Here is a 26,931-nt window from a genome sequence, read left to right on the forward strand (position 1 = left end):
AATGACATGAATAAGGTCACATAATTAGTAAGAGCCTGAGGCTGGATTTTAATTTAGGTTTTTTTACTCTAGGCACAGCACTCTAGCCACTTGGCTGCTGTTCCACTTGGCTGCCTTATATATCCTCTTTTATAATGCTAATTCCATCATTTGTTGTAAGTGTGGCTCTTCCTGTTATCATGTAATTAATCAATGAAGACTGCACTGCATTCAAGTAAAAATAAAGAAGGAATAACAGACATTTTTGGGATAACTCCTTGTTTGTTTTTGAAAGTTTTGTGGGAAAAAAGTTATATGGAGAAATTTGTGGTTAAAAATATTTTAAAAATAGAATTAGATTTGCTTAGATATACCATACAGGAAAAAAATTACAAGTTGGCTTATATAACAAAAAGCAAAGTTTCAAGAATATAAAACTTCAATATGCATATACATGTACATTTTCAGGCTTTTCTTTTTAGAGAACAACCTACCACTATTCCCATGTCTTTCTGTTTCTAGTTCAGATGTCTCACAATAGGAATCAACAGCTGAAAGTCCAGTATGAGGATTATTTTTGAACCTGACTGCTTCTTAGTATATAAAAAGTGACAATGTGTGGGAATAGTCTCTCTCAGGTATTTTATTTATTTATAAAGGCATAGATATTTTGATTCATCGGCTTATATTAACATACAAAATTTCAAAAATTTATGATGGAATCGACTTCATTTAAAATATATAATGAGGATAAGTAGTGTTAGTTATATGACACCTTTTTATCATTATTATTCTTTGTTCTTCCTTTTTGTGTTAAACAACTTTAGATCTTAGATCTGATAAGCAAATGGTCCAATTATACACAGATCGCTGACTCGGGGATAACTCCCACATCAATAACAAGTCTTTCCCTGTCTGTTAAAATGTGGTCAGTTTCATTCTCTGTGGTGTTTACTAATGACACTGCTGTCTACAGCTAACCTCAAGACACTTGCTACAGGAGCCTGCTGGAAGAGACTCATAATCACTGAAAGAACTGACGAGCAGTGTTGTGGCTTAAGAGGTAGCTGTGGCTCAGTGGTTAAAAGAATGGGGCCAACACATGAATGTGGCTTTCCTTTTGAAACCATCGGTCACCAGCAGCTCTGCTGGAGCCACCCTCAAAAATCTGGCCAGGGGTGTCAATGGCATCTGTTCTAACCAGCATGGCCTAAACATGTATTAGCAGTGTTTCCAACAATATACCAAAGGGGTAGGCTTCATCAAGTTGGACTAAATTTTATTACTGGACCCTCAATTGTTTCTCTGATCAATTGTAACCATTTTACTGGACTCTGGACAACTATTTGTGCAACTCACCTAAAGACTGTTGTGCATACTTATGCTAATTTGCACATATCATTAAAAAAAAGTCACCTGGGGGCAACTGGGTAGTTCAGTGGATTGAGTGTCAGCCTAAGATGGGAGATCCAGGGTTCAAATCTGGCCTCAGACACTTCCCAGATGTGTGACCCTGGGCAAATCACTTGACCCCATTGCCTAGCCCTTACCACTTGTCTGCTTTGGAACCAATACACAGTATTGATTCCAAAACGGAAAGTAAGGGCTTAAAAAAGTCACCCTTAAAAAAAAAAAAAGTACCTGATACTTCCTGAATCTGATCACCTGACAAAAGGATCCATTAGAGAAGGAAATGGTAAATCAATCCAGTATCCTCGCCAAGAAAACATCATGTATAGCGACAGTCAGGGGTCCCCAAACTTTTTACACAGGGGGCCAGTTCACTGACCCCCAGAATGTTGGAGGGCTAGAGACTACAGCTCTGGCTGTGATGGGCCTCTCACACCTTGCACAGGCCCATCACCCCCACCACTATATTGGGCTGCAGTATACATAGTGTAGAATCCCCTCCCCCAGGCTGCCACTCACCAGGCTGTGAAGACACATAATCCTCTGCGTGAAGCCTCGTTTTTTGTTCAGTTACTTTCAGAATAAGGTGCCATCATGCAAAGGATTATGTCACAGGAAGTAGTACTGTACTATGATCAACATAACAATGATTATGGGAGCTATGAGGAATACTGCTACCTTGCAAAACAAGATGTATGTTTTTGGACAATACCAACAAGACAATTTGTTTTGACTGACTAGGATTTTGTTTTTGTTTCCCAGTGGGTGGTAGAAAAAAAATAAAAGCTTTATAATTGAAAAAAATAACATTCAATTGAAAATGCACATAAATTTTAAAGGTAACAGATAAATATGAAAGCTTTTAAAGTAACATGCTGAATTCATTATATTCTTTAAAAAGCATGCTCAAATGTATTCTATTTTGTAAATGGAAATGTTTATTTTTTGAGGTATTTGTGAAATTCAGGAAAAAAGATAAAATTAAAAATCTAAACAAAGAACTGAGGTGAAGGGCAGAGAAAATATGAACTAGTTATGATTATTAACTTTGTTAACATCCTATCCAACACAGTGCATTGTACAGAACAGAAACTTAATATTTACTAAATGGATTTATTGTTAAAAGATACAAATGAGGAAATGCATGGTAATATTGAAGCACAATTTACTATGAGAGAGACATATGTATTACTATCTAGAAAGGATGCTATTAGGTATGGTTTCCTATAGGATCTTTCTATTAAGTCTCAAGTTTCCCATTTATATCACAGCTAGGTGGCATGAAGAATATCAGGAATATCTGGGGTAAGGGGTAAAAATTGTGTTTGGACTGAATATTTGAGAGTTTGGTCACCAGGGATTTAATTACTAAATCACAATGAATTACTCAAGTCAGAATGGCTTTTATAGTAGTTTATTTACAAATAGAGAGAAGAAATTAAGTAAATGAATGTGAATGACAGGGCTGCTCTGGCCTGGTCTGAACAGACAAGAGTTCAGAAGCCTGGGGGAGGGGGTAGAGGGGGGGAAAGAGGATTAAACTTAAAAAGACTTCCAAGGCCTCCTCTAAGATGAAGGGCCTCTACAGAGGCTAGTGCCCCCGGAAAGCCAAGGAAACAAAGTCAGCGTTTTCACTCACGTGTCATTCCAAAGGGAAGCAGTCTGACTTTCTTTCCTTGGCTATCTGGCTGGACCAGCGTGGAGGAAGGGAGTAGCTGGCTCGGTTTCTCTGGCTTTTACTTTCCCTTTGCACTAAGTCAATTTAAATAAATAGTATTAAATATAATACTTGGAGTATTGGATATATTAATTTTAATCTTATATTTTTGGTTGACCACGAAGGGAGAGAATTCTCAAACATTTATAAGAAGAATAGATATATTTTTCAAGTCTGTGCTCTTGCCTGCCTGCCTGTTTTCGCACCATTGCGGGGCCGCTGCGCTCAGCCTGAGCTGTGCCCAGTCTCCAGCCCTCTGACAGCCTAAGACCAGACCTGGCTGCCATTCTAAGCTATGTTTTTGTTTTTCCCACAGAGGGTGATATATAAAAATCGTTCCTCCCCAATACCTATCCATATTCCATGTGGGGTTTTATAGCCCGCCATAGCTATTTTTCGGCTTGGAGAAAAGAAACCCCACCCCTGCTAGTTTTCAAGCAGATTATTTTGAGTTGACCCTGGACTTCTAGTTTAGAAGGCTGTTACTAAAGGGTACCCCCTCACCCCCACAGGGAGGGCAGTTTGTTCCAAATCACTGGATTTTAAGTGGTTTTGGGAAATAAGTCTGCTTTTTTCCTTCTTTCTCTTAACTCAAAACACCAAGGAGCAGAACATTTTCTATCATATGCAAAATATGCTATTATTTCCCTCAATGTTTTGTCTCCTAACTTGTTTACTTTGTAAACAGACCAAATTCAGTGTCAGCTTTTTTTTTTTGTTGAGGAATAAAGCTATTAAAAAGCATAGCTCAGTTTCCTGCCCACTTCAAACAGCTTCCATTCAGAGCCTTATAGAGTTCATGTAGTTTACAACTTTAGAGTATGTTTTCTTACTTCTGATCCTGAAGGCTTTTGTGCTGATTGGATGCCTTACAGTTGAGTGCTTGACTAATCTTAAGATTCGAGAGGGAGATGCATCTTCCTATATCCCATTGTCATTTTGGCCTGCCCAGTTTCTGCACCACATCCCATATGGGATTTCTTTACATTCTGCCCAGTGCTTCTATCAGAAACTTCAGAGCTCTGACAAAAGAAATCTAAATGGATAATAAATACTGGGGGAGGGGAAGGAAACTTTAAAAGAGATCTGGAAGTTTATTGCTAACTATTTGGAGTTTATTCTCCTATAATATAGAACAAATCTATTGGAATTGGTAAAAAAGAATTTGACTGCACTGCCTGCCAAAACTTTCTGATTTGTTTATGTTATTGTATTTACTGATTGCTTTAAAGTTTAAATTTTTTTAAGTTTATCTGTATTAATCTAATCAATATCTTTGTTATACTGAATCATTTTAAGCTACTATGTTTTGCCTATATTTGTCTTTACTTTGTACCGTTACCTTTGCTGAAGAACAAAATATCATTGTATACACCCATGAACATCTTGCCTAAAACCCTTGACAATAGATCCATCGAAGATCACATGTTGCCTTTGTTAATTGTCAGAGATAATGATGGATGGATTTCAATAAAACTGGTTAAATTGTATGCAAACTTTGGTGAATTTAAATGATAATTCTAAGAGGTCTTCAGAGATAATTTTAATTAACTAATGGTTTCTGAATGAATATTTTAAAATATTTATATTATAAGGAATGGTATATATAAAGTAGGAAGTCAAAAAGAGCTTCTGTGCATGCATAATAATTTAACTCTTCAGTTTAATTTATTTCCACCAGAACAATCTAGATGTCTTGGAGATGTTCAAGACACAAATAAGTTTTACTTTGTTTAAAAATATCTTTGCCAACGCTGAAAGATTTGACAAATATCGATCAGTTCATAGGGTTTTTTTTTTGTTTTGGGTCATACAGCAACTGATATGAAATATGATAGTGGGTTTGTTTGCTATTATAATTAACTGGGATACTGTGAATTTTGGGGACTTTGGTACTTCTTTAAATGTGTATTGTCTACTGTATTATTCTGAAAATCATTTGTACTCACAGTGGTTCATGACCAACTTAAAAAGTAAACGGATCTAATTTTTTTGGTGAGAAACCTTTGTATTCTCCCTCTCACTGGCTGACACAGTGTGTCACTGATTGTAAGCTTAATGTTAAATGCAGGACTTCCTTGAGCCAGATTCTATCAAGCACCTCATTTTTGCTGCCATCCTGGCTCCCATTTGCAGCTGAAATCTAGTCCCTTTTCTATTTTTCATGGTGTGGCAAATTTTCTGTAGTTCTGGCTACTGATTGGGTAAATGCATAATTGCTTATGCCATTTTAATTGAGCCTGGATTCAAGGACCTGTTATAGATTTGTTTTTCCTTTACTTAGATTTTCCAGACATAAGACTTTGATATTTTATATTTTAACCTCAAGTTATTTTTTTTCTTGTTTGTTGGATTTAAAAAAATATTTTGAATTTTCTTTTGCAAATCGATTCATATATTACGTTAACTCAGTCATGTATCTTTGTATCCTACTCAGAGGAGAATTTATTATTGTTTTCCTTGGGGGGAATATGTTAGTGTTGTGAACTTTGACTTGAATTTGAGCCTAATTTAGAACAAGAGACTATCTCCCGGAACCCAGAAGGAAAACTTCTTGGAGAAGGCGCCATGCAGGTGCCTACAGAGACCACATGCTGCACTGGAAGACCCAGAGTGAACTTTTGGGATGTGAATTAGACTATGGGGGGTTGAAATGTCTTTGTTTTGAATGTATATTCTTATGCCAAAGGGGACTGCCCCCAAATTGGCTTTTTGTCAACCTAGTAATCATTGGTTTTGTTCTTATTATTTTCTTTTATCCACAAATTATTGCAATTTATAAGTTAGTTATGTTTCCATGATCCTTTTGAGGAGACTGATCTCCCATCAGGATCACAGGGGGATATGCATAAATGAAGATTTTTATACCTTTGGACTCCATCCCCCAGAAGTCCTTCATATAAGTCCCTTTTTCCTGAGTCCTTGATTTTGTGTGATTGTATTTAAAGTAGCTGTAAACCGCCTCCCCCCCCCCCCCCCCCCCCCCCGCCAACCTGTGACCGGGCTGAGTTTAGGTAGTTATTTTGCTTTAGTTATTATGAGTAAAACTTTATAAAATATATTTAGTTATTGTATATTGATTTTAATCTTTACACTGGGTTCAAATCTGACCTCAGACACTGACAAGCTTTGTGATCCTGGATCTTGGGCAAGTCACTTAACTTTTGTTTGCCTCAATTTCTTCAACTGTAAAATAAATCTAATGATAACAGTCATCTTACATGAGTGTTTATTTTCACAGGGTTGTTGTATGAATCTATGAATCAAATGAGATAATATTTATAAAAGCACAAGGTATGACATATATTAGGCACTCGAATAAATGCTTGTTTTCTTCCTTTGTTGAAAGGACCCATTCCCCCCAACTTTTTTTTAGTGGTCATATCCAAAAATATGTCTTATTATGCATATTTTTTTAAACCTTTACCTTCCATCTTGGAGTCAATACTGTGTATTGGCAGAAGAGTGGTAAGGGCTAGGCAATGGGAATCAAGTGACTTGTTCAGGGTCACACAGCTAGGAAGTGGCTGAGGCCAGAATTGAACCTATGACCTTCCATCTCTAGGCCTGGTTCTCAATCCACTGAGCTACCCAGCTGCCCCGTTTATTATGCATTTTCATTCCATCAGGACAGGAGTAGCAGAGCAAGCTTCATCACTGGTTTTCTATACTCTATGGTTAGTTACCACACTGATATGAGTTCTTAAAACTTTCGAATTTATTTGTCTTTACAATGTTTTTAATTATATACATTATTCAACCAGCCTGAGTGTTCCTTCAGATATATGGGAAAAGGAAGAATGAGAGGAAGTGGATATTAGGCTAGGACTAGGTAATGGAGTCTTTTTGCCATTACTGTAATTTCTCTAACTTGTTTTTCTATTGTACTAGATGACTATATGATACCCAAATTATAATTTTGTATTTCAAAGGGAACTAAATCTCTGTGGAAAATGTTTATTTGAACAAATATTTTAAAGTTGATATTTATTGCATCTTCTCTGGCCTACAAAAGTTACTAAAAGTAAAAAGTGATCATTTACAAAGCACTGTGGAGTTTACAAAGTGATATATATATATATATATATATATACACACACACATAAATAATCTTGTATAATTGAAAATCTGTTACCCTAAAAAAGAACTACATTTCCCAGGAACCCACTGACTTCCTGTCATTATGTACTTCCTGTAGACAGGGAATAAATATTCAGTGGGTGGTTCTGCTCACTCTCTTGGGCTTGGTAATGGTAATTAAGATAAGGATGATAATCTTGAAGGTTTTGAACTGACTGATTAGCCACTGGCACATGGTCTTTTTATTTTGTTATATTTTTTATTCCTTTATTTCTAATAATCATTAATAAATTTCCTAAAATATGTTTTTATTATTGCACATTTAATTTTAATTTTTACATTGATGGAGACCAGAAGTTGGAGAAGGAATTCTCAATTTTTTTTTCAGATAGCCTCGATAAATTTTTTTAAGCCATGTTTCTCTTGCCAAGACTTCCCCCTACCCCCTGCCCCCAACTCTGAGAGAACTCTAAACTCTCTTTGGAGCTGCTGCCTTACTTCTTAGTCCCTACCTTTTGCCCAGTTGCCCACCCTACAGGTCTAGTTATTTTAGTTTGAGAGACTTGGTGGAGAAGGGATAAACTGCTTCTCTCGCCCATCTGCTTGAGTTTGTGTTCCTCATTTTTTAGTGCTGCCTCTGGTGTCGCTACTGCTTGCTCCTGCTCTTGCTCTGGGCCCTAGTCATTCACTCCTAATCTTCTTGATCCCGATCGCTTATCCTCCTGCCCTGGCCCTACTCCCAGTCCTGGCTCTGACTAGTTGATCCTGCTGTGTCATTGGAACTCAGAAACTGGGAGCCCTCTCTGGGAAACTGGTAAAAACTGGGGTGTATTTTTCAAAGGCAATAAGTAGCCTCCTAACTCCCTGTCCACATGGCAGGAAAAGCAAGCTCTTCCCTAGCTTTTTACGCCAGGGGGAAAGGGGAAGGAAGGCTTCTCTTCCAAACAGGAGGTAAAATTGAAAGCATGGGGTACTCTTTGAAAGAGCAGTGCATTACCTATTTCAAACAGCTCCCAGTTTTAGGATATTTTTTCTTTCTACCATTCCTGGGTGCACTGATCCTTTCAATTATCTTCCTTGAGATTCAGGGGAGAAATTCATCTCCCTACAACCCTTTGCCATTTGGGCCTGCCCAGTCTCTAAGATTCATCCAGTTTGGGATTCCTCAAAACCATGTTCTCCCCTGGTATGGGAGATCCCAGAGCTCTGAAAAAAGGAACCTGAATGGATAGAGAAGGAACTTTAAAGAGACTAGATGCCTGCACAGACTACACACTGCACCAGAAGATCCAGAGTGAATTTTGGGATGTGGTGATTTGAACTGTGTGGTAAGCAAGGGGGTTTTGAATTGGTTGATTAGCCATGGGCATATGGTCTTTTTATTTTGTTACCTTTTTAATTCATTTCTAATGATCATTAATCAATCCCCTATAATATAATATTTTTATTATTTGAGACTAATTTTAATTTTTACAATCTCACTGGAATAGTATTGCCATTCTCTCCTATAGGCATTACAGATGCTTATATTTCTGGATGATGATCTGAAGGCTCAGGAAGGCAAACTGAGTAGGCCATTGAGCTTGGTATTATAGCTAATAAGTACTAGGGAAGTAATTCAAGTATAATTCTTGATGATTCTAAGTCTTAACACACTATTCTAAGGATTCTGACATGTTGCTTTTCAATCTTAAATGATTCTTCTAATATATTATATCTTATTTTCTCAATGACTTTTCCACATCTTGAGAAGGGGCCTACAATTTATGCCAATTATGTATTATTCCATTACAACTAGAAATGCATTAGACAAAAAATAGATACTCAAATACTGAGCTGAATGTTCAAGATTTGGTCAACATTAAACAAGGATTTGTAAAAATGGGCAAATACTTCTCAAATAACAAAATTTCTTTCTGAGTCTGTTAAGGGTCTATCATAGTGCCCCACACAATATAATATATGTTGATTTAGTTAAGGAAATTATGCATATGCAAACAAAGATCCACATGTCCTTCAATCTATCATTCAGAAAATCATTTTCAAATTAAAGTGAAATTAAAATTCTACAGAACAGCTTGTCAATGTGAAATTAGTAGGATGTGCAGGCAACTAGGACACTTTTGTTCAAAATTAAGCTGAATTTCAGTATGGAGAGTGCCACAGCTCTTAAAAAATAAAGATCATTTTTAATTTCTAAAAACTTCACTAATTTGTTAAATACTTTACATGCAAAGACTCTGTTTTGATTTTGAATGAAAGCATTCTTAGTAACTTGAAACAATCTGGTGATCCCAAAATTTCTACACATTCATGTTAGAGAAGTATGTAAGTTTTCATCCCAAATACAAAAGTCTCTACCTAGCCAACTTCTTTAAATTTCCTTTTACTTGATATTTTTTAGGCAAGATAAGTTTCCTTAAAATGGAATGCACTATTATGAGAAATAACAAAAATCTCATATTTTATGCAAGTATAAAACTCATTATATTCTGCTACATATTTTTAAAAATTTCCATTAAAAATGACTTTAAACACACACACACACACACACACACACACACACACACACACGTTTTGGTAATTGGCTATTTAAAACAGGGTTATATAAAAGGATTCCTTCCATGAAACCAGATGGTTAGGATTTTTGGGGAAAAAAAGAGATACTTATCTCAAATGTGGAGTGGATATGACTTTCTAGTGAACAAATGTATCGTCAAGATGGCAGAATAAAGGGACGGACTTATCTAAACTCTCCAAATTTATACTCTGAATATCTTTAACTTTTTTTGAAAATTTTATTTAATTAGTCAGTTTAGAACATTATTCCTTGGTTACAAGAATCATATTTCCCTCCCCTCTTCCCACCCCTTCCCATAGCTAACACGCAATTCCACTGGGTTTTACTTGTGTCCTTGATCAAAACCTATTTTCATGGTATTGATGTATGCACTAGGATGATCACTTGGAGTCTACATCCCCAATCATTAATTCCCCCCTCGACCCATGTAATCAAGCAGTATTTAATATATTGTCTTCACATAGAGAATGTATCAGATATTAAACTGATAAGAATAGATACTATACTTGATCTTAGTCAAAAGGCTGAGAAGCGGTTTGAATAACTTTAAAACAATGCTTCAAAATTGGCACTGAGCACAGGACTTTGTTTCATTGTACGTATGTAGTTTTGCAGGACATGCAGAGGATGAGCACTAGGAGAAGCAGGGAAGCTGGTCACATTTCCAGGGTGGAAAAAGGTATTTGGTTTTTGCTCATAGGCCAGAGCACAGGCCAAGCAAGCAGTGAACAGACTTCTCCTTAGATTATGTCACTCTGGAAGAACTAGAAACTTTGCTCTAGGACTAGCTCTGAAAATAGAACCATGAAAAACCTAAAGCTTAAGCCAGCTCTACCCTGGGAGCAGAGCCTAAAAATTTTTAACATAAAGTCAAAAGTCAAGAAATAGGCTGGGAAAAATGAACAAACAAACAAAAAAAACCTGATCAAAGACAGTATGGTGACAGAGAAGATGAAAACAAACTCAGAAGAACACAACAATGATAAAACAGCTCCATTAAAAGCCTCAAAGAAAAATGTAAATTGAACTCAGGCACAAAAAGAATCCCTAGAGCAGCTCAAAAAGGATTACAAAAATCTGGTAAGAGAAATAGAGGAAAAAGTGAGAATTGGGAAAAGAAATGAATCATGTTAAGAAAAGCAAGAAAAATAAGTCAACAGGTTGGTAAAGGAGGCACCAAATTTTTTTTTTTAGTAAAAAAAAGTAACACCTTAAAAAAACAAAATAGGCCAAACTGTAAAAGAGATACAAAAATATACTAAAGAAAAGAAATTCATAAAAAAATAGAATCATTTAAATGGAAAAGGAAATACAACAGCTCACTTCCTTAAAAATTAGAATTGGGCAACTGAAAGATGATGACGCCTCTCTTTTTAAAGGGAGAGGAGTGAGGAGGTTTTGTCCCACTAGATGAATGTGAGACTCCAATGTGAGGTTGAAGGGAAATGTGAAGGAAAGGGATATGGATGAAGCAAGAAGATTGAGGTAGGATGACATTATGTTTCCCTCTGTGAAATCAGTTAACTCCTTGGTTTGAGGCAAGACCAGATGGGGAGGAAGACTTCTATAGCCCACTTCCCAAAAGACAATCTGACAATTTCCTTTCAATATTATTATTTGACCCAAGGTGAAATGAGTGTTGTCAGGTTTCCTTGCCAGGAGATCAGAAGAGCAGAGGTTTCCAACCAAACTCCTGTCTGTGGAGGGAAGATGCCAACCTAAGGTCTGGCTTGCCACAGACAAGGGTAGGATTTAGTTTAAATCCTGTGTTCAATTGTTTGATCTTTCCACTCAGTATAACCCAATCTAACTTATATTAAGGAATTTATTAAAAGGAAGGAGTAATATGGATAAAGGAACAAAGGAAAAAGGATGGAGGAAGAGGATGTCCTGTAAAATCTATCTTCACAGTAGTTGGATTTCAAAGGCTGAGGCTAGAGGCTTCTGGGCCTTGGCCCCTCTTCCCAACCAACTGCTTCTTATATCTCTATACTATTATAACTTAACTAACTTCTTATTATTTAGTCCAAGGAAAGGCAAGGGTGATAAATCCAAAGGGAAGAGGGCAGGTTGGCTCTGGTCAAAGAGTCCAGCCAAAAGCCCCATGAGTCTTGGATAACTGTTGTCCAGTAAAAATGGAGTTATAAAGGATTTCTAGATGGAGACAGATCCACAACAAATATGGAAATCAGGTTCCTTCTCCCTCCTGTGGCTTCAGATATCCTCTGACCCTAAGGAAAAAGCTCCTCCTTTTTTTCTTCCAAGGCTGGAAGTGATCAGTTGGTCAGAATCCTCTCAGTTCCCAGTTCCTCTTCCCAGAATCCTCAGATGACTCTTCATTGCCCCCAGGCTAATCTGCCCATCAGGCTGCAGGATTCTATTAGGGTCTCTTCTCAATCCTTACATTCCAAGGGACATCAAGAAAAAATTAAACAAAACCAAAAGTGTGAACATAGAAGAAAATGTAAAATAGGTCACCGGAAAAATAACGGACCTGGAAAATAGATCTAGAAGTGGTAATTTAAGGATTATTGGGCTACTTGACAGCTATGACAAAAAAAAATAGCCTAGATAAAAATTATCAAGGAAAGTTACCCTGATATCCTAGAACCAGAGGGTAAAATAGAAAATGAAAGACTCCACCAATCATATCCTGAAAGAGATCTCCAGGTCAAGGAGAACCTCAACATTTCTACATAACACAAAGAAAAGTCCAACAACAAGAGAGAAAGAGAAATTTAATTTAAAATAACTGTAGACAATATAAAAAACTGGAATATTTGCCAGAACAAACCCAGAAACGATATGAACACAATTAAAACCACTTTTCTTACAAATAAAGTAAGGTCAACTAGAAAAATAGTAATTGTTCATATGTGAGTTGTCAATATAATAAAAATGGCAATTTTATCTAAATTAATTTGGCTATTCAGGGCCATATCAAATTATCAAAAATTATTTTATAAAAATAAAAATATTAAAATTTATTGGGAAGAAAAAGATCAATATATCAAGAGAATTAATTATTAATGAAAAACATGTGAGGGAATGTGGTCTAGTTGTTTACTTGATCTCAAACTGTATTATAAAATGGTAATCTTCAAAATAATTTGGCAATGGCACAGAAACAGTGTGGTAGATCAATGGAATAGATGAGGTAAACAATACACAGTAGTAAGAAACCAAAGTATTTTAGTGTTTGAGAAATGCAAAAATCCAAGGTTTGGGGATGAGAATTAACCATTTGACAGAAATTGCTGGGAAAATCAGAAAGAAGTTTAGGAGAATCTAGGCATAGTTCAACATCTTGTTACTACCAAGATACAGTCAAAATGAGTACATGATTTAGACATAAAAGGTGACATAAATTAAGGGAACATGGAATAGTTCACCTGTCAAATCTATAGATCAGAGAAGACCTGATTACCGAACAAGAGACAGAGACCATTATGAGAAGTAAAATGGATATTCTGATTACATTAAATTAAAACCAAATGCAGCCAAGATTAGAAGGCAAGAAAACTGGGAAAAATATTTTCTTTGCAGCAAATCTCTGTTTCAATTATATAGAGAACTGAGTCAAATTTATAAGGATACAAAATTCATTCCCCAGTTGATAAATGGCCAAAGGATATGAACAGGTAGTTTTCAGATGAGGAAGTCAAAGCTTTCTATAGTCATATGAAAAAAATGCTTTAAAATGTTTTTGATAAGAGGAATACAAATTAAAACAACTCTGAAGTACTACCTCATACTTCTCAGATTGGCTAATATGGCAGAAAAGGAAAATGAAAAATGTTGGAGGGAATGTGGGAAAATTGGGACTCTACTGCACTGCTGGTAGACCTGTGAACTGATCCAACCATTCTGGAGAACAATTTGGAACTCTGCCCCAAAGGGCTATAAAACTTATACAACACTTTTATATAGGAATACCACTATGAGTTCGATATCACCCAAGAGATTTAAAAACAAAAAGCAAAATGGAAAAAAGATCTATATACAAAATACAAAAATATTTATAGTTGTACTTTTTGTGGTGGCAAAGAATTGGAAATTGAGATGTCCATTAACTGGAGAATGGCTGAAAAAGTATAGGCTATGATTATAATGTAATATTATTATACCAGAAGAATAAGATTAATAAGCAAGATACTTTTAGAAAAATCTGGAATGACTTACACATGATCTGATAAAAAATGAAGTAAGCAGAACCAGGAGAACAATATGTAAAAATAAACAGTAATATTGTACAACAATCACCTGTGAATGACCTAGCTATTTTCAACAATCTGAAGGACTTATGATGGAAACTTCTATCCATATCTCCAGTGAAAGAACTAATGGAGTTTGAATGCAGATTAAAGCATGCTTTGTTTTTTAGGGGGTTGTTTTTTTTTTGTCTGCTTTTTTCTCAACATGACTGATATGGAAATGTGTTTTGCATGACTGTGCATGTATAATTTATATAAAATTGCTTGTTTTCTTAATAAGGGGAGAGGAAAGGAGAGTATTTGGAGCTTAATATTTTAAAAAATGAATGCTAACAATTTTTACATGTAATTGGAATAAAATGAAAGAAAACCAGATCTACAAGACAGTTATGCTTAGTCAGATTTTATCTTCTAAAAAATTTCCTATTCAACCAAAAACAACATAATCTTAAAAAATAGACTAGAAAAAGAATTTGTGGCAAAGATGTTAGGAAAAAAAAATCACATCTAAAATAGAGAATTCTTAAAACTGCACAAAGGGAATTCCTAGTTCATAACGGAAAAGTAGTTGAAAGTTTTAACAGGTAAATTTTACAAGCATAGTTCACTCACTAGTAAAGAGACAGAAGTTAATGCAATTCTTGAGATACGACTTCAAGCCCATAAAATTGACCAAAAAATAATTAAAAACAGCAAAACTAAAACTACTTCCTAGGTTGTGCTAAAGAATCTATACTCATTACTAGTGGAATGTTTAATAGTGAAATTTTTGAAGACCTGTAAGTACATGGTAAATTATAGAACTAGTCTTACCCTTCGATTTCAATGATATGTCTCTATTCTAGTTCAGCTATCCACATGTATAGTTAAAACTTGGGTTCATCATCTATAACTGTATTACTTCCTTGATTCTGAAATCCCTACCCTTTGATCACAAAATTTCCTATCCTTCAGTTTCTTTCCTTTATCTTAACTCTTGTAAAAGGCATTCATCATCTACCACTTCCTATTCTAGATTTTAGAACATCACCTCTGCATTGTTTCACTTTCCTTTCTTTAGCATCTTAATGTTTTAATAAATTAACTCAGTTATTTGCTGTGATAAATCTGGAATCACTCTCCTTATACCCTGTCTCATGTTATCCTTAGACCAATGTGCCAAATCTGGACTCTTTATTATCTGAACCACTCATATCTTCTTGAATCATGCCTATAGGAAATCTTATAGCCATAGTAATAAAGGTAATCGACAGATGTCATCTAAATTATATTAGTCATAGATGCAAACTTGTTTAAAAAAGCCCATATAATAAATAATCAGAGGATTAGGAAAACAAAATATCTATATAAATTGAAAAGTTCACACATAAAATTGGAAGTTTAGTAAAAATTAGATATAGAGTTAACTAAGGGGGGAAAATGTTTTTGTACTTTTTTTTTCTGATATAGGCCTGCCTGATGTCTAAAATGTTCAAGAAGCTGAATGACATATAACAAGAATCATTCCCCAACATTTGAATGATCAAAGAAGGATAGAACAGTTCATGCTATCCACAGCATAATGAGAAAATTCTCCAAGTCATCAATAATTATAACAATTCTGAGATTCGACCTCACACTCTCTGGATTAGCAAAGATGATAAAAGAAGCAAAATTACAACTATCAGTTAATAAGAGTTTAACAAAGTGTTTACTATGTGCCACAAACTGCTAACAACTGGGAAACAAAGAAAATTTAAAATAGGGTCTGTGCCCTTGAGGAGTTCACATTCTAATGGATGAAACAACCTGCAATAAACTGTATACATATAAGACATATACAGAACAGCAGAAAAAGTAGAGTAGAGAAGGGGCAGAGTGATGTGATACAGGCATAAGAAACAAGGAGTGCAAAGTTGGGAGATGGAATTTCATGTGAAGAATAGTAAGAACTGGAAGGGGTTACTTTCTAAAGGGTGTGAAATGTCAAATGTATTTTAAAAAATTTGATCCAGAAGTGTTAAGAGGGAGCCATTGGAGTTTATGTAGGGAGGTTGAAATGACATGGTCAGAACAGCACTTTAGGAAAATCATTTTGGCAGTTGAGCGTAGGATGGCATGGAGTGGGGGTGGGTGGGTGGAAGATATGAGATAGAGAGGGGGATCATATTTCAATAGTCTAATAAAAATGTAAGGGAGATGATTTTGGCTGGAAAAACAAGGCAAGGTAAGAAAAGGTAAGTGAAATTATTTGAGTTTAAAAAAAAAAAATCCGTGGCTTCCTTCTACACTCAGCTCAAATAATACTTCTGACAGGAGACCTTTCTTTGGTTCCATGCCCTTTCCATTACCATTTACTTGACCCTTTTCCTCTAAGGTTACCTTCACTATTTTGTAGATATCTATTTAGTTATATGTTGTTTCCCCATTACTATGTAAGTTCCTTGGGGATAAAGACCCTTTTAATGTCTATCTCCAGCACTTAGCACAGTATTCAGGATATTTCAGAGGTTTAATAGATGCTTATTGATTGATTTAAACAACTAGCTCTAGTAGTGTTTGTCTTTTATGTTTTGGTCATGTAAACATGAAAATACTAGTCATAAAAAATAACAGTAAACAGGAAAGAAGTTATCAGTCTGGAACTTAAGAAAAAAAATTTCTTCTATGAGTCATTTTTTTTCTTTTTGATTACTACTATTAATCACAGGATGAATAAAGTCAGCATAAAACTAACACTGAATTGCTTTCCTTCACTACTGAGATCTATATCAATTTAGAAAGAACAAAGAAAAATAGCTGTATGCTACTGAAAAATCCTAGCTAGTACTTCCTTAGATTTCAAGAGTTAATGAAATTCCTTCCCTGGCATGGCATTATACAGGGCAGCAAGGCACTGAGAACAAGCACTATCATACTGAGGTTTCTGCCAGAACTATTAATTAAGGTCTTACTAAAATACCACTCAAAGAATATATTTCTTTTAAAATATTAATAAAATTACTTCCAGAGGGAAAATGCCCACCTTATCCAAAGGACTCACACTTGGAGAGAAGTGAAGAAAAAATCTTCAAAAAGTCAGACAAATGGATCCTCAAAAGGAAGAAGAATAGCTTATATGTTTGGGGTAGCCCTATAAGGTATATATTTTCTCATCTTTCTTTCTTGCTTCTGGGGATGGCTGTATTGCCCCAAATATTTATCTCATGAACTTTAACTATACCCTAGGAAACCTTATTTTGTTCTGTCACATGTACTTGAATTTCCTGATAAACTAAAGAACATCCAATACATGAGAATATTTTGTGTTACTGATTTCCTCTTACTTGGTTCCCAAACGTTTCTTGCAAAGGGAATTTGGTGGATTAATAAAGTCAATAAAGTTTTTTCTTCCTCATTGTGATTTTAGTAGCCTAAATATTAAAGCTTCAAGTATTAAGGTATGAACCAAGAAGTATAGTCAATAGAGCACTGGATGTAGCAGCCAAGAAACCCGAGTTCAAGTCTAGCCTCAGATATGTACTAACTTGGGCTAGTCTTAGCCTGTCTGCCTCAGTTTCTTCACTAGTAAAGTTGAAATAATAATATTTACCTCCCAGGTAAGTTGTGATAATCAAATGAAATAATGTTTTTTTAAAGCACTCTGAAAACCTTAAAGCACTATACAGATGATAATCATTACTTAAGAAGTTCTAAAAAGAATAATAAGAAAGTTTTAAATTAGTTAATTTCTCATAATGCCCTTATTTTAACTTGTTAAAAAAGTTACATGATCCCTTATGTCTATGCTGCAGATAACATTATGGAGAACAAGAACACAATATTAGTCAGATAATGAAGGAACAAATACTTTCAGATAATATGAAGATAAACATTAAAACTTCTTAATGATATTGGACTTTTAGACAATTTCCAGTGTTAAGAATTCTAAGGCATATTTCAGTGGAACATAAGGAAAAACTTCTTGACAAGAGGAGCTATCAGAAAACTGAATTGGCTGTCTTGGGAGATAATGAGTTTCCAGGCTGAGGCTGAATGAATGATCATTTCTCTAAAATTTTATAGAAGGGAAGAATGCTTTAAATAGGGATTGGAATAGGTGACCTCCAGAGTCCCAACTATGATTCTAGAATTTCTTTCAGTAACTTATTGTAGATCAGAAGAAAGGAAGAAAAGAGAAAAAGAGAGAAGATATGATCTTGTTGGTGGTGGTGATGATAAGGGTAATAATAATAATTATAGCTAACATTTATATAGTGGCTTTAAGGTTTGCAAAGCATTTTTCCATGTTATCTCATTTGATCCTCCCAACAGCCCTGTGAGGTAAGTGCTACTATAACCCTTATTTAACAGATGAGAAAACTGAGGCTGAGAAGGTTTAAGTGACTTGCCCAGTGTCATACAACTAAATAGCATCTGAGGCAGGATTTAAACTCAGGTCTTCTTGCCTCAAAGTCCACCACTCTATTGACAATGCCACCTAGTTATCTAGGCTGCCTACTTTCCTTTGTAAACCAGACCAGATCATTTTTTGGACAGTTTAGCTATCAAATTTATTCCTGATCCAAGTTTGATTTCTTGTGCCTTCCACAAAGTATTAATGTATAGGACGTATTTTAATAAAGGATCTTAAAAATGATTATTTCTACTTCATCTTCTGCATGTTGGATTACACAGTACAAATCTTGAGTATTGCAGGAAAGAAATGACCAAATAACAAGAGAATGATATTTGATGTTGTCCTTGATTCTTAGGTAAAACCAATGCTTCAGTTCCCTTATTACTCCCATCCTTCTATTTAGCTCCAATTTTTTTGTCTTCTAGCTTAATTTATAGCAAAAAAATTTTGGAAAAAGGGATAGATGGAACTAGGAATGCAGTTTTTAGAGGATCAACAAGACTATCATATTATAGATATAGAAGAAATAACAATAGTTAATCTCATGGATAAATAGAATTCCCTTTGGAACAGTCTCATCTTTGTCAATCTGTTATTGTTTGTAAATATGGTGTACACTGAACATCTGTTATAAGTAAACAAAAATCAAACACTATAATATATTCCTTTTATATGAGATTATGAGCAATTTCTATTTTTGAAAATTAAGATAATATAATTTTGGTAAAATTCAAGTTAAAGTAATGATTATAATAGTAATATGTAAAAATTATGAGAGAATAAAAGACTTTCAATATAAATTCTAAAAATAAACTAAACAAATAAAAAAACCATGATCTCCCCCCCAAAGCCCCTGCACTAAGCCCATCAAATTCTAGTAATTTCTTTTCGTCTTCACATAAATAACATTTACCTGGGTATACTGCCTGACAGGCTTCTTTCACTCGATGATGATGATCCAGGTCTTTGTTCAATTTGTGTTCCAAGATTCTCAGTTTCACCCTTTTGGGGTTTCTCTCCCTCTTCTAGCTTCTTCTTTTCCGTGTCACTGTCATCGCTCCCTTCTCCTAAGATGTCATCAACCTATTAATTGATTAAGAGTTGTTATGTACATGAACTGATGCAAAATAAAGTAAGCAGAACCAGAAAAACAATATACACAGTGATTACAACAATATAAATGAAAAGATCAAACACAAAACACATCTTGCCCAACTCTTTTATGGAGAATTAGGTTGATAACCATAAAATATTGTCCATAAGGAAAATTATTTTTATGGTTTCACTGAAAATGTTTTCTTTTATATTCCTCTTAAATTTTTAATTATGATGAATAGCTTTCTAAGAAGGGAGAGGAAAAGGGGAACAGGGGCATCAAAAAATCAATTTTTGAAAAAGTTAATGCATTCCCACAATGTTTCTAAAATATATATATATAATTACTAACCCAGGTTTTTAAAGTTATTTAATTCTTTACCCAAAGAAAACAGAGCAGCAATTCATAGATTCTTATTTTTAAAAATCTATGACAAAGCTATAGAAAAAATATGCATTTTTCAAGACTTTTAACAAATTTAATTAGACATTATTCTAATGGCATAACTGCATGCAAAGACTTAAAAAGGATCAGTAACTTTAAAATTCACTATGATAATATAAAGAATAACTATAAAAGAGTAGAAGCAAAGAAAGAGCACTGGATCTGGAGAGAGAGGAGCAGAACACAGCAGGTATTTAATAAATGTGTGCTGAACGAATTGTCACCATTAGCTTTTTAAAATAAGGAGTGTGAAAGTTAACTACAGAAACGCCTGAAGGATCCTGTTACTAGCAAAAGAATGAGAATGTTCAATTTAACATCCTGGAGCATAACACTCCCCACCAACTCTGCCCTGTTACTTCAGCAGTGTTGAAGAGCTCACATACAGTCTGCTGAAAATGGTCTTTCCTCAATAGTTTCTAAAGGAAATACCCAGAGACTACCAGTATGTTTATGCTGCAGCAACTCACCCTTACACAATTAGTCCACTGTTTTGGTAACTATTGTTTGTGATTATTAACTACTTACAAGGGGCAGCTAAGAGGTGCAGTGGATAAGAGTGCTGGGCCAAGAATCAAGAAGAACTGAATTCAAATCTAGCCTTAGACAATAGCTTTATGAACCTGAACAAATTATCATACACTATTTGCCTCAGTTTCCTCATCTGAAAAATGAGCTGGAGAAGTGGCAAATTATTCCAATATCTTTGCTAAGAAAATCCCAAACAGGGTCAGGAAGAGCCAGACATGACTGAAAAACAACTTCAAGAAGTTTGATTACTTGTGAAAAAAAAATTTTAATACAATTTTAAGATTAAATTGAATAGAATCAGTCATTAGGCATAGTATTGTATGATAAGTTCACATGACTTTCTTCTCCCATTCCTCTGCCCTCTACTTGTCACAAAGAAAGTGTCTAAAGCCAGGTTTGAACTCAGAAGCTCTTATCTCTAGACCTGGCTCTCAATCCACTGAGCCACCTATCTGTCCCCTATTTAATGTCCAGTTAAGCCAAATAATGTGAATGGTTTCTGACACCTTTTATTCAGATAAGCCTGAGGTCTGTGAGATGTCTATCAATCCTTACTCCTTTATCCTTTCTCTTTTTTATTCCTCTTATTCACCTTAAATGTGAGAAATAGTAAGTTTCTTCCTTTCCCTAATGCACTCCTTTGCTTCTCCTCTTTCCTCTTGAAAAATCAACAAAATGGAATGAAATTACCCTTAAATTCCATGTTTGTTTTCCTTTTTAAATTTGATATAAACTCAAACACATACCCCCCCAATCAAAAGACATCATTTTCATCATATCCACAAAAGAAGCTTTTTCTACAAAACTGTCAATCTCCATTTAGTGCCTCCTGCTTTTTAAAAAAAGTGTTTAATAAATTTTACATATTTATTTCAAAATTCTCCTGGTTGTCTGTGCTTCCATCTGAGCTCCCTTCTGTTGTCTTCCTCATATTTGTGTTTCTGTGATCCATCAAGACTATGAGATTTTGAAGGGGCATGTCTCTTTTTCCTCATTAGAATTTAAATACTTTATCATCCTTTTGCCCCTTCCAATTTCTCTAAGGTATTTTACCTTTTTAGATCTCTCTGGTTTCCTGTATTAATACTTTAAATGTTATATCCAACTTTAATCCTTTTATGAAGAATCTTTGAAAGCTCTCATTTATTAAAATTAATTTTAACTTAATTTATTAAAAATTTCTCCCCAGAGAATTATACTCAGTCTTCCTTATTAAGTTATTTTTGGTTTAATACTTAGTCTTTTGCCTTTTTGAAGATTACATCCCAAGATTTTTTTTCTCCTCTGTAGGAGTTGCAGCATTAATAGTTTATTATTTGGAATACGATTACTCTTGTATGATATTGGTAACTTTCTTTCTGGATGCTTGAAGGATTTTTCTTTATCTTAGAAGCTCTGCACATAAGTGGTCAAACCATCTATAAAGTCATAGAAGAACTATGTTGGTGGAAGTGTAGTAACACTAAAGAAAATCCTTAAGATAGATATTGATGAATCAAGCAACACAGATTAAAGTACCTACTATATTGCTAAGTACTGTGCAAGATTCTGGGGCTACAAAACAGAAGAGAAACAATATTTGCCCTCAGAATTTATACTCTAGCCATAGAAAAAGACACATGGATAATTTAAGGAGAAGGCACAAGCAAATGGGGGAATCAGGAAGGGGTTTATGTAAAAAGTGATGCTTGGATATTATGAAAGATGGGAGTTAGAAACAAGTTCATTCTATGTACCAGGAATATCCAGCACAGAGATTGGAGATGAAGTGTTAAGGATGAGGAATAAAATAAGAAATCAAATTTTTCTGGACAATTCTGTGTATTCTGGGGAGATTAAGATTATTTATGATCTAAGAAGTAACAGGGAGCCAAGGAGTTTACTAAGTAAAGGAGGGACAAAGTTAGACTTGAATTTAAGAAAATCACTTAGGATGTTGTTCAGGAAGCACAATAGAGAAAGAGAGACTTGAGGCAAGGAGAACCAACTGAAGATAGTAATGACTTTATGCCATTATATTGTATTTATTATATAGATGAATGGCAGAGATTCTCCAGTCTTCAGGATTCTGCTGCTCAAGGATATTTTCTCTAAAGAAAACTTATAGCATAACTTATAACACTTTAAAAATAAATATCATTTAAATATAAGTATATTGAATCATTTATTCTGTTATAAAGCAATCACCATAATTATTACTGATATTAATGTGATCAATGAGTTGTTAAAGAACTAAGATTTCACAATAATTCCACAATAAATTTTGGGTCAGGCTTTGTCGAACAATTTTGAAACACAACCTAACATTTGTTTAAGTTATCTGAAAATATTTAATGTAGTCATCTGAAAGTGAGGGCTTCAGCCTAGCAGAAGATACTGCCCTCTGAGGCAGATGTTATATTTTCCAGAAAAATTTAGTTAAGATTGGGATCTAAAGTTGCATATCTTGAGGATTGCAATTCTAAATTGACTAACACTATTGCCCAACAAACTGAACCTATCTCCAAAGTTGAAGATAATATCTCTCAATTGACTAAACTATAACCCAACAAAATGAAACTATCTCTAAAGTTGCTCAATTTGAAGATGGTGTCTCCCAAAGGGCTAAAACTATTACACAACAAAATGAAACTATGTATGAACAAAAAGAAATTATTGATCAGTCTATTAAAACTGCCTCTCCTACTGTTTTTAATTCTCTTACCAAAGCACCTAAAATTAAAGGCCAGAAGAAAGAAAATACAAACCATATCCTATTCCCTTTAAGGGAAGCACCAACTTTGAATCCTACAAGACAATTAGTAACTATTAGGCACTACAAACCATTTACCCCTCAGGATACTGAGGGATTTAAGCGCAGCCTTCCTTCTTTTGAGGAGGAGCCCATAGTGGTTATAAAAAAGCTTGAAACAATAGGCAGGCAATTTGATCCAACCTGTATGGATTTTGATTATCTTCTTGATGAATTACTAACTAAAAGGGAAAAGGATAAAATTATCAAGTTTACCAATGATGGGGAGGGTGCAATTCTCTGGCCGGAGGTTGACCCTTATTGGAACTTTAATGATCCCCATGACTATGGGATATTATGTCGAGCTAGGGAGGCAATACTCAATACAATGAGACAATGTTGAGATAGACCTGGTACTCTGACAAAGTTTGAAAAGCTTAAGCAAGAAACAGGAGAACATCCTTCACAGTTCATGGACAAACTTATAGAACTGGGAGGAAGATACATAGACATTGACTTAACAATGTTGAGAAAGAGACATTAGACAATTGAAAAGGCAATTTGTAACAAACTTGAAAAGTAGTCAAGGACTACTTCAAAACCAGTTGCCCTAACTGGATGAATATGGACCTTGATGAATTAATGACAATGGCACTTTATGTTTATAATGGGCATGAAATGAAAGATGCCAATGATAGTGATTTATAGCATGCATTAAGAAAGGAGGTAAAAGCACTAAATGGACAAATTAGAAGGCTTGGAAAAGGTGATAATAATTTTGGTTTAACTATTGCTCCCGTGTGAGAATATATAACCCAAAAAGAATATACCAACCAGAGGCCAATGTGTACTTGTGTGGAAAAAGTGGACAGCTGCACTGATAATAGATAAATTCCAGATGATGGAATCAAATATTCAGTAACTTTAGAAATAATGGTGGGAACTTTAAGAATAACTATTCTAGAAACAATAAATATTCTGGAAATAATAATAACAAAAAAAACATTTCCAAAATAGTAATTTTGGAAATTATGGGAATAATAGAAACAATAACCAAACTAAGGCAAATGACTTGTTATAATATAACTGCAATGGGGCACGTCCACATAATAGCCAAACTGTAACTCCTCAAGGAGAGGAATCTCAGAGAGGTGCACATGGTCCTTTACGAAGGTTTGCCAGGGGAGAAAGGACTCTGGAATCAAATAGTGAAACATTTGATTTTCCAGACCCAGAGACAATAGCCCTTTCCAAAAGTCTGCAACTTACAAACTAAACTCAACCACACCATTCTGTCACCAACTGCCAACCTGCACAGCAGGGGGTCATCAACTAACAAGCAGCACAGCAGCGTATCTCTTACTGAAAAATATTATTGCTCCTTTTCCTCTTAAATATAAAAAGGGAGAAATTAATAAAAACTCTCTTAACACAATATAAATGTTGCTAAGTTAATTTTTTAAAAATGATTTTGTCTTAGAATAAGCTATTATTAGATGTTAGGAAAGGAGGCAGATATGTAGGTCTGTTTTTCTCACAGAACTTTCAATAATATATGCAAAGTTTGACATGGGATGATCTAGTTTTGGCTATAAGTGAATAGTCTTTTTGTCCCCACAAATCTTCAAATGGGTAAAAAAGAAGGGACTAAAAAAGACACACCATCTATTCCCTGTCTGCTAGGCCTTAGTAGTACATTATATCCAAAAGAAGAAAAAGAAAAGCTAATCTGTTTCTAGAGATGCCAGATAAGTACAGTGAAAGCAATGTGGAGAATCATGTCTTTTCTAAGTTAACTATAGGTTCTGAATCGTTATTGAAAATATGTAGTTACAATATTAGGATAAACATTGATGAGGCAGAGAACAAGCAACAAAAGAAACATCTGCTGATGTAAGAGTAATTTCAAAAGTCATTGTTCACAAACTGATCATAAGACTAAAAATACAGTAATAAGATTTGCTATTTTTAATGCATATAAACCCTTCACTATCCTAGGAAGAATGGAGAGGACAAGAAAATACACAAAGAAATCAGAAATATCTATTCTTGTTCACTGGGTATAATAATTGCTGGCATTTGCTTAGCACAGTTATGTTTTACTTACATGATGTCAAATGTTTTACATACATGTCATTTTACTCTATATACAAACTTATGAAGTAAATATAGTAGATATTGTGGTACTGTTTTATAGATGAAGAAACCAAGGCTCAGAGAGAATAGGTCACAAAGCTAGTAAGTATCAGATGCAGGATTCAAGTTCAAGATTCTCCAGTGCTTTTTACAATAAAAAATTAAAACATAGATATTAACCAGTAAAACAGTCTAAGGGGAAGAGGATGTCTTTGGCATTATATAAACTTGCTTCATTCACATTTCAATGTTTTACGATAAGAATTAGGGTGGGCAACTCAGCATTCCATTAAAAAATAAATATTTTGTGCTAAGAAAAAGACCTATGTCATATGCAATTCACATGTGAGTATGGACTGTAGTTAATACTTCAGGGGGGAAGAAGAGGGAATTATGTGAAAAGAGATTTCATCAAATTATACCGGTGCCACACTGGGAACAGCTGCTATATTTGAATGAGAAAAATGTGGCAATGTGAAAATATTATAGTCATTATTATCAAGACTTTTCCATCAGGAATCATGTCAGTGTCAGAGAATCTTATAAAAATGAGTAGAGCAACCTATAGCAGCAATAAATATCACTACTATTGTCTGTGAATCATCATTTACAACTGTTGTTCCTGGAAATAACAGGGTTGAAATTGAAAATCAGATCAGCTATGAGCTGTAATTAGCTCCCACCTTTTCATTTTTTCTTCACTTGTTGCAACTGTCCTAGCAATGTCTAAGATTCATATTTTTCTCTCCATTCCATCTTCATCCTAGCCCAGGCTTTTATGTTCTGAAACCTGGATAATACAATAGTCTCAGAAATGATCTTGGTGAATTTAGTCTCCTCAATTCAGTTCATTATGGGCACTGTCAATCTGTTTCAATATATCATTCTCAGATAAAAGAGAAAACATTCTCCATATTGGCATTTATATCCAATCGAAGATCCTGAGATTCACACTCCCTACTTAATGTGGACCAACTTAACATATGTAGCTTTATTGTCCATCATTCTCTAACAAATCCTCTATTCCAATAACTCTGAGTTCCTTATTGAACTCTACATATAAAGCTCATTTTCACTGCAGTCCCTCTGCTCTGATTTTTCTTTCATACTAGAACAATATTAGTATTTACATAATCCTTTAAGTTTACAAAGCACTTTACACATTTTAACTCATTTGATAGATAAGTGCTATTATTATCCCCATTTTACAGATGAGGAACTGGGACACAGAAAGATTAAGTGACTTGCCCATGTCACACAGTTAGTGTCTGAGGCTGGATCTGAACTCAGGTCTTCATGACTAAAATCCACTTAGCTACTTAGCTACCTCCTCTTAATATAATTTCCAGATATATACCATAAGTAACCCAGAATAATTATAGTAAGTGTAGGAGTTAAATTAATATCCAATACTTGAAGTACTATTTTTATAAAGTTTATTATCTGACAAAATAGAATCACATGACTAAGTTTTCTATTTGCTCAAAAAAGCCTGCTCCACCAAAGCTGCCACAGGAAAGGAAAAAGAGCCTGAGAGACGGAACTCCACCGAATGTATCTGTTGTCTACATCAGCACATAAGAACAGGAAGAGAGTAGGGTACTAGGGATAGTAGTTTTTCTGGGGATCTTAAT

At 34.7% G+C, this 26,931-nt stretch overlaps 1 protein-coding gene and 1 pseudogene across 3 annotated transcripts in view; both read right to left on the reverse strand.

The window, feature by feature from the left end:
• Nucleotides 1–26,931, reverse strand: part of CTDP1 (CTD phosphatase subunit 1) — a 155,612-nt gene that overhangs the window by 26,242 nt on the left and 102,439 nt on the right. For 2 of the 3 annotated variants that reach the window (XM_056823542.1, XM_007487822.3), the window contains exon 12: nucleotides 19,273–19,442. In XM_056823542.1, coding sequence (XP_056679520.1) covers nucleotides 19,273–19,442 — 170 coding nt within the window. Of the gene's footprint in view, nucleotides 1–19,272; nucleotides 19,443–26,931 lie in introns of those variants that run through there. The other variant, XM_056823541.1, reaches the window with a different exon arrangement.
• Nucleotides 10,201–10,303, reverse strand: LOC130458647 (U2 spliceosomal RNA; annotated as a pseudogene).

This window comes from Monodelphis domestica, chromosome 3, assembly GCF_027887165.1.
Source record: "Monodelphis domestica isolate mMonDom1 chromosome 3, mMonDom1.pri, whole genome shotgun sequence".
Lineage (NCBI taxonomy): Eukaryota > Metazoa > Chordata > Mammalia > Didelphimorphia > Didelphidae > Monodelphis > Monodelphis domestica.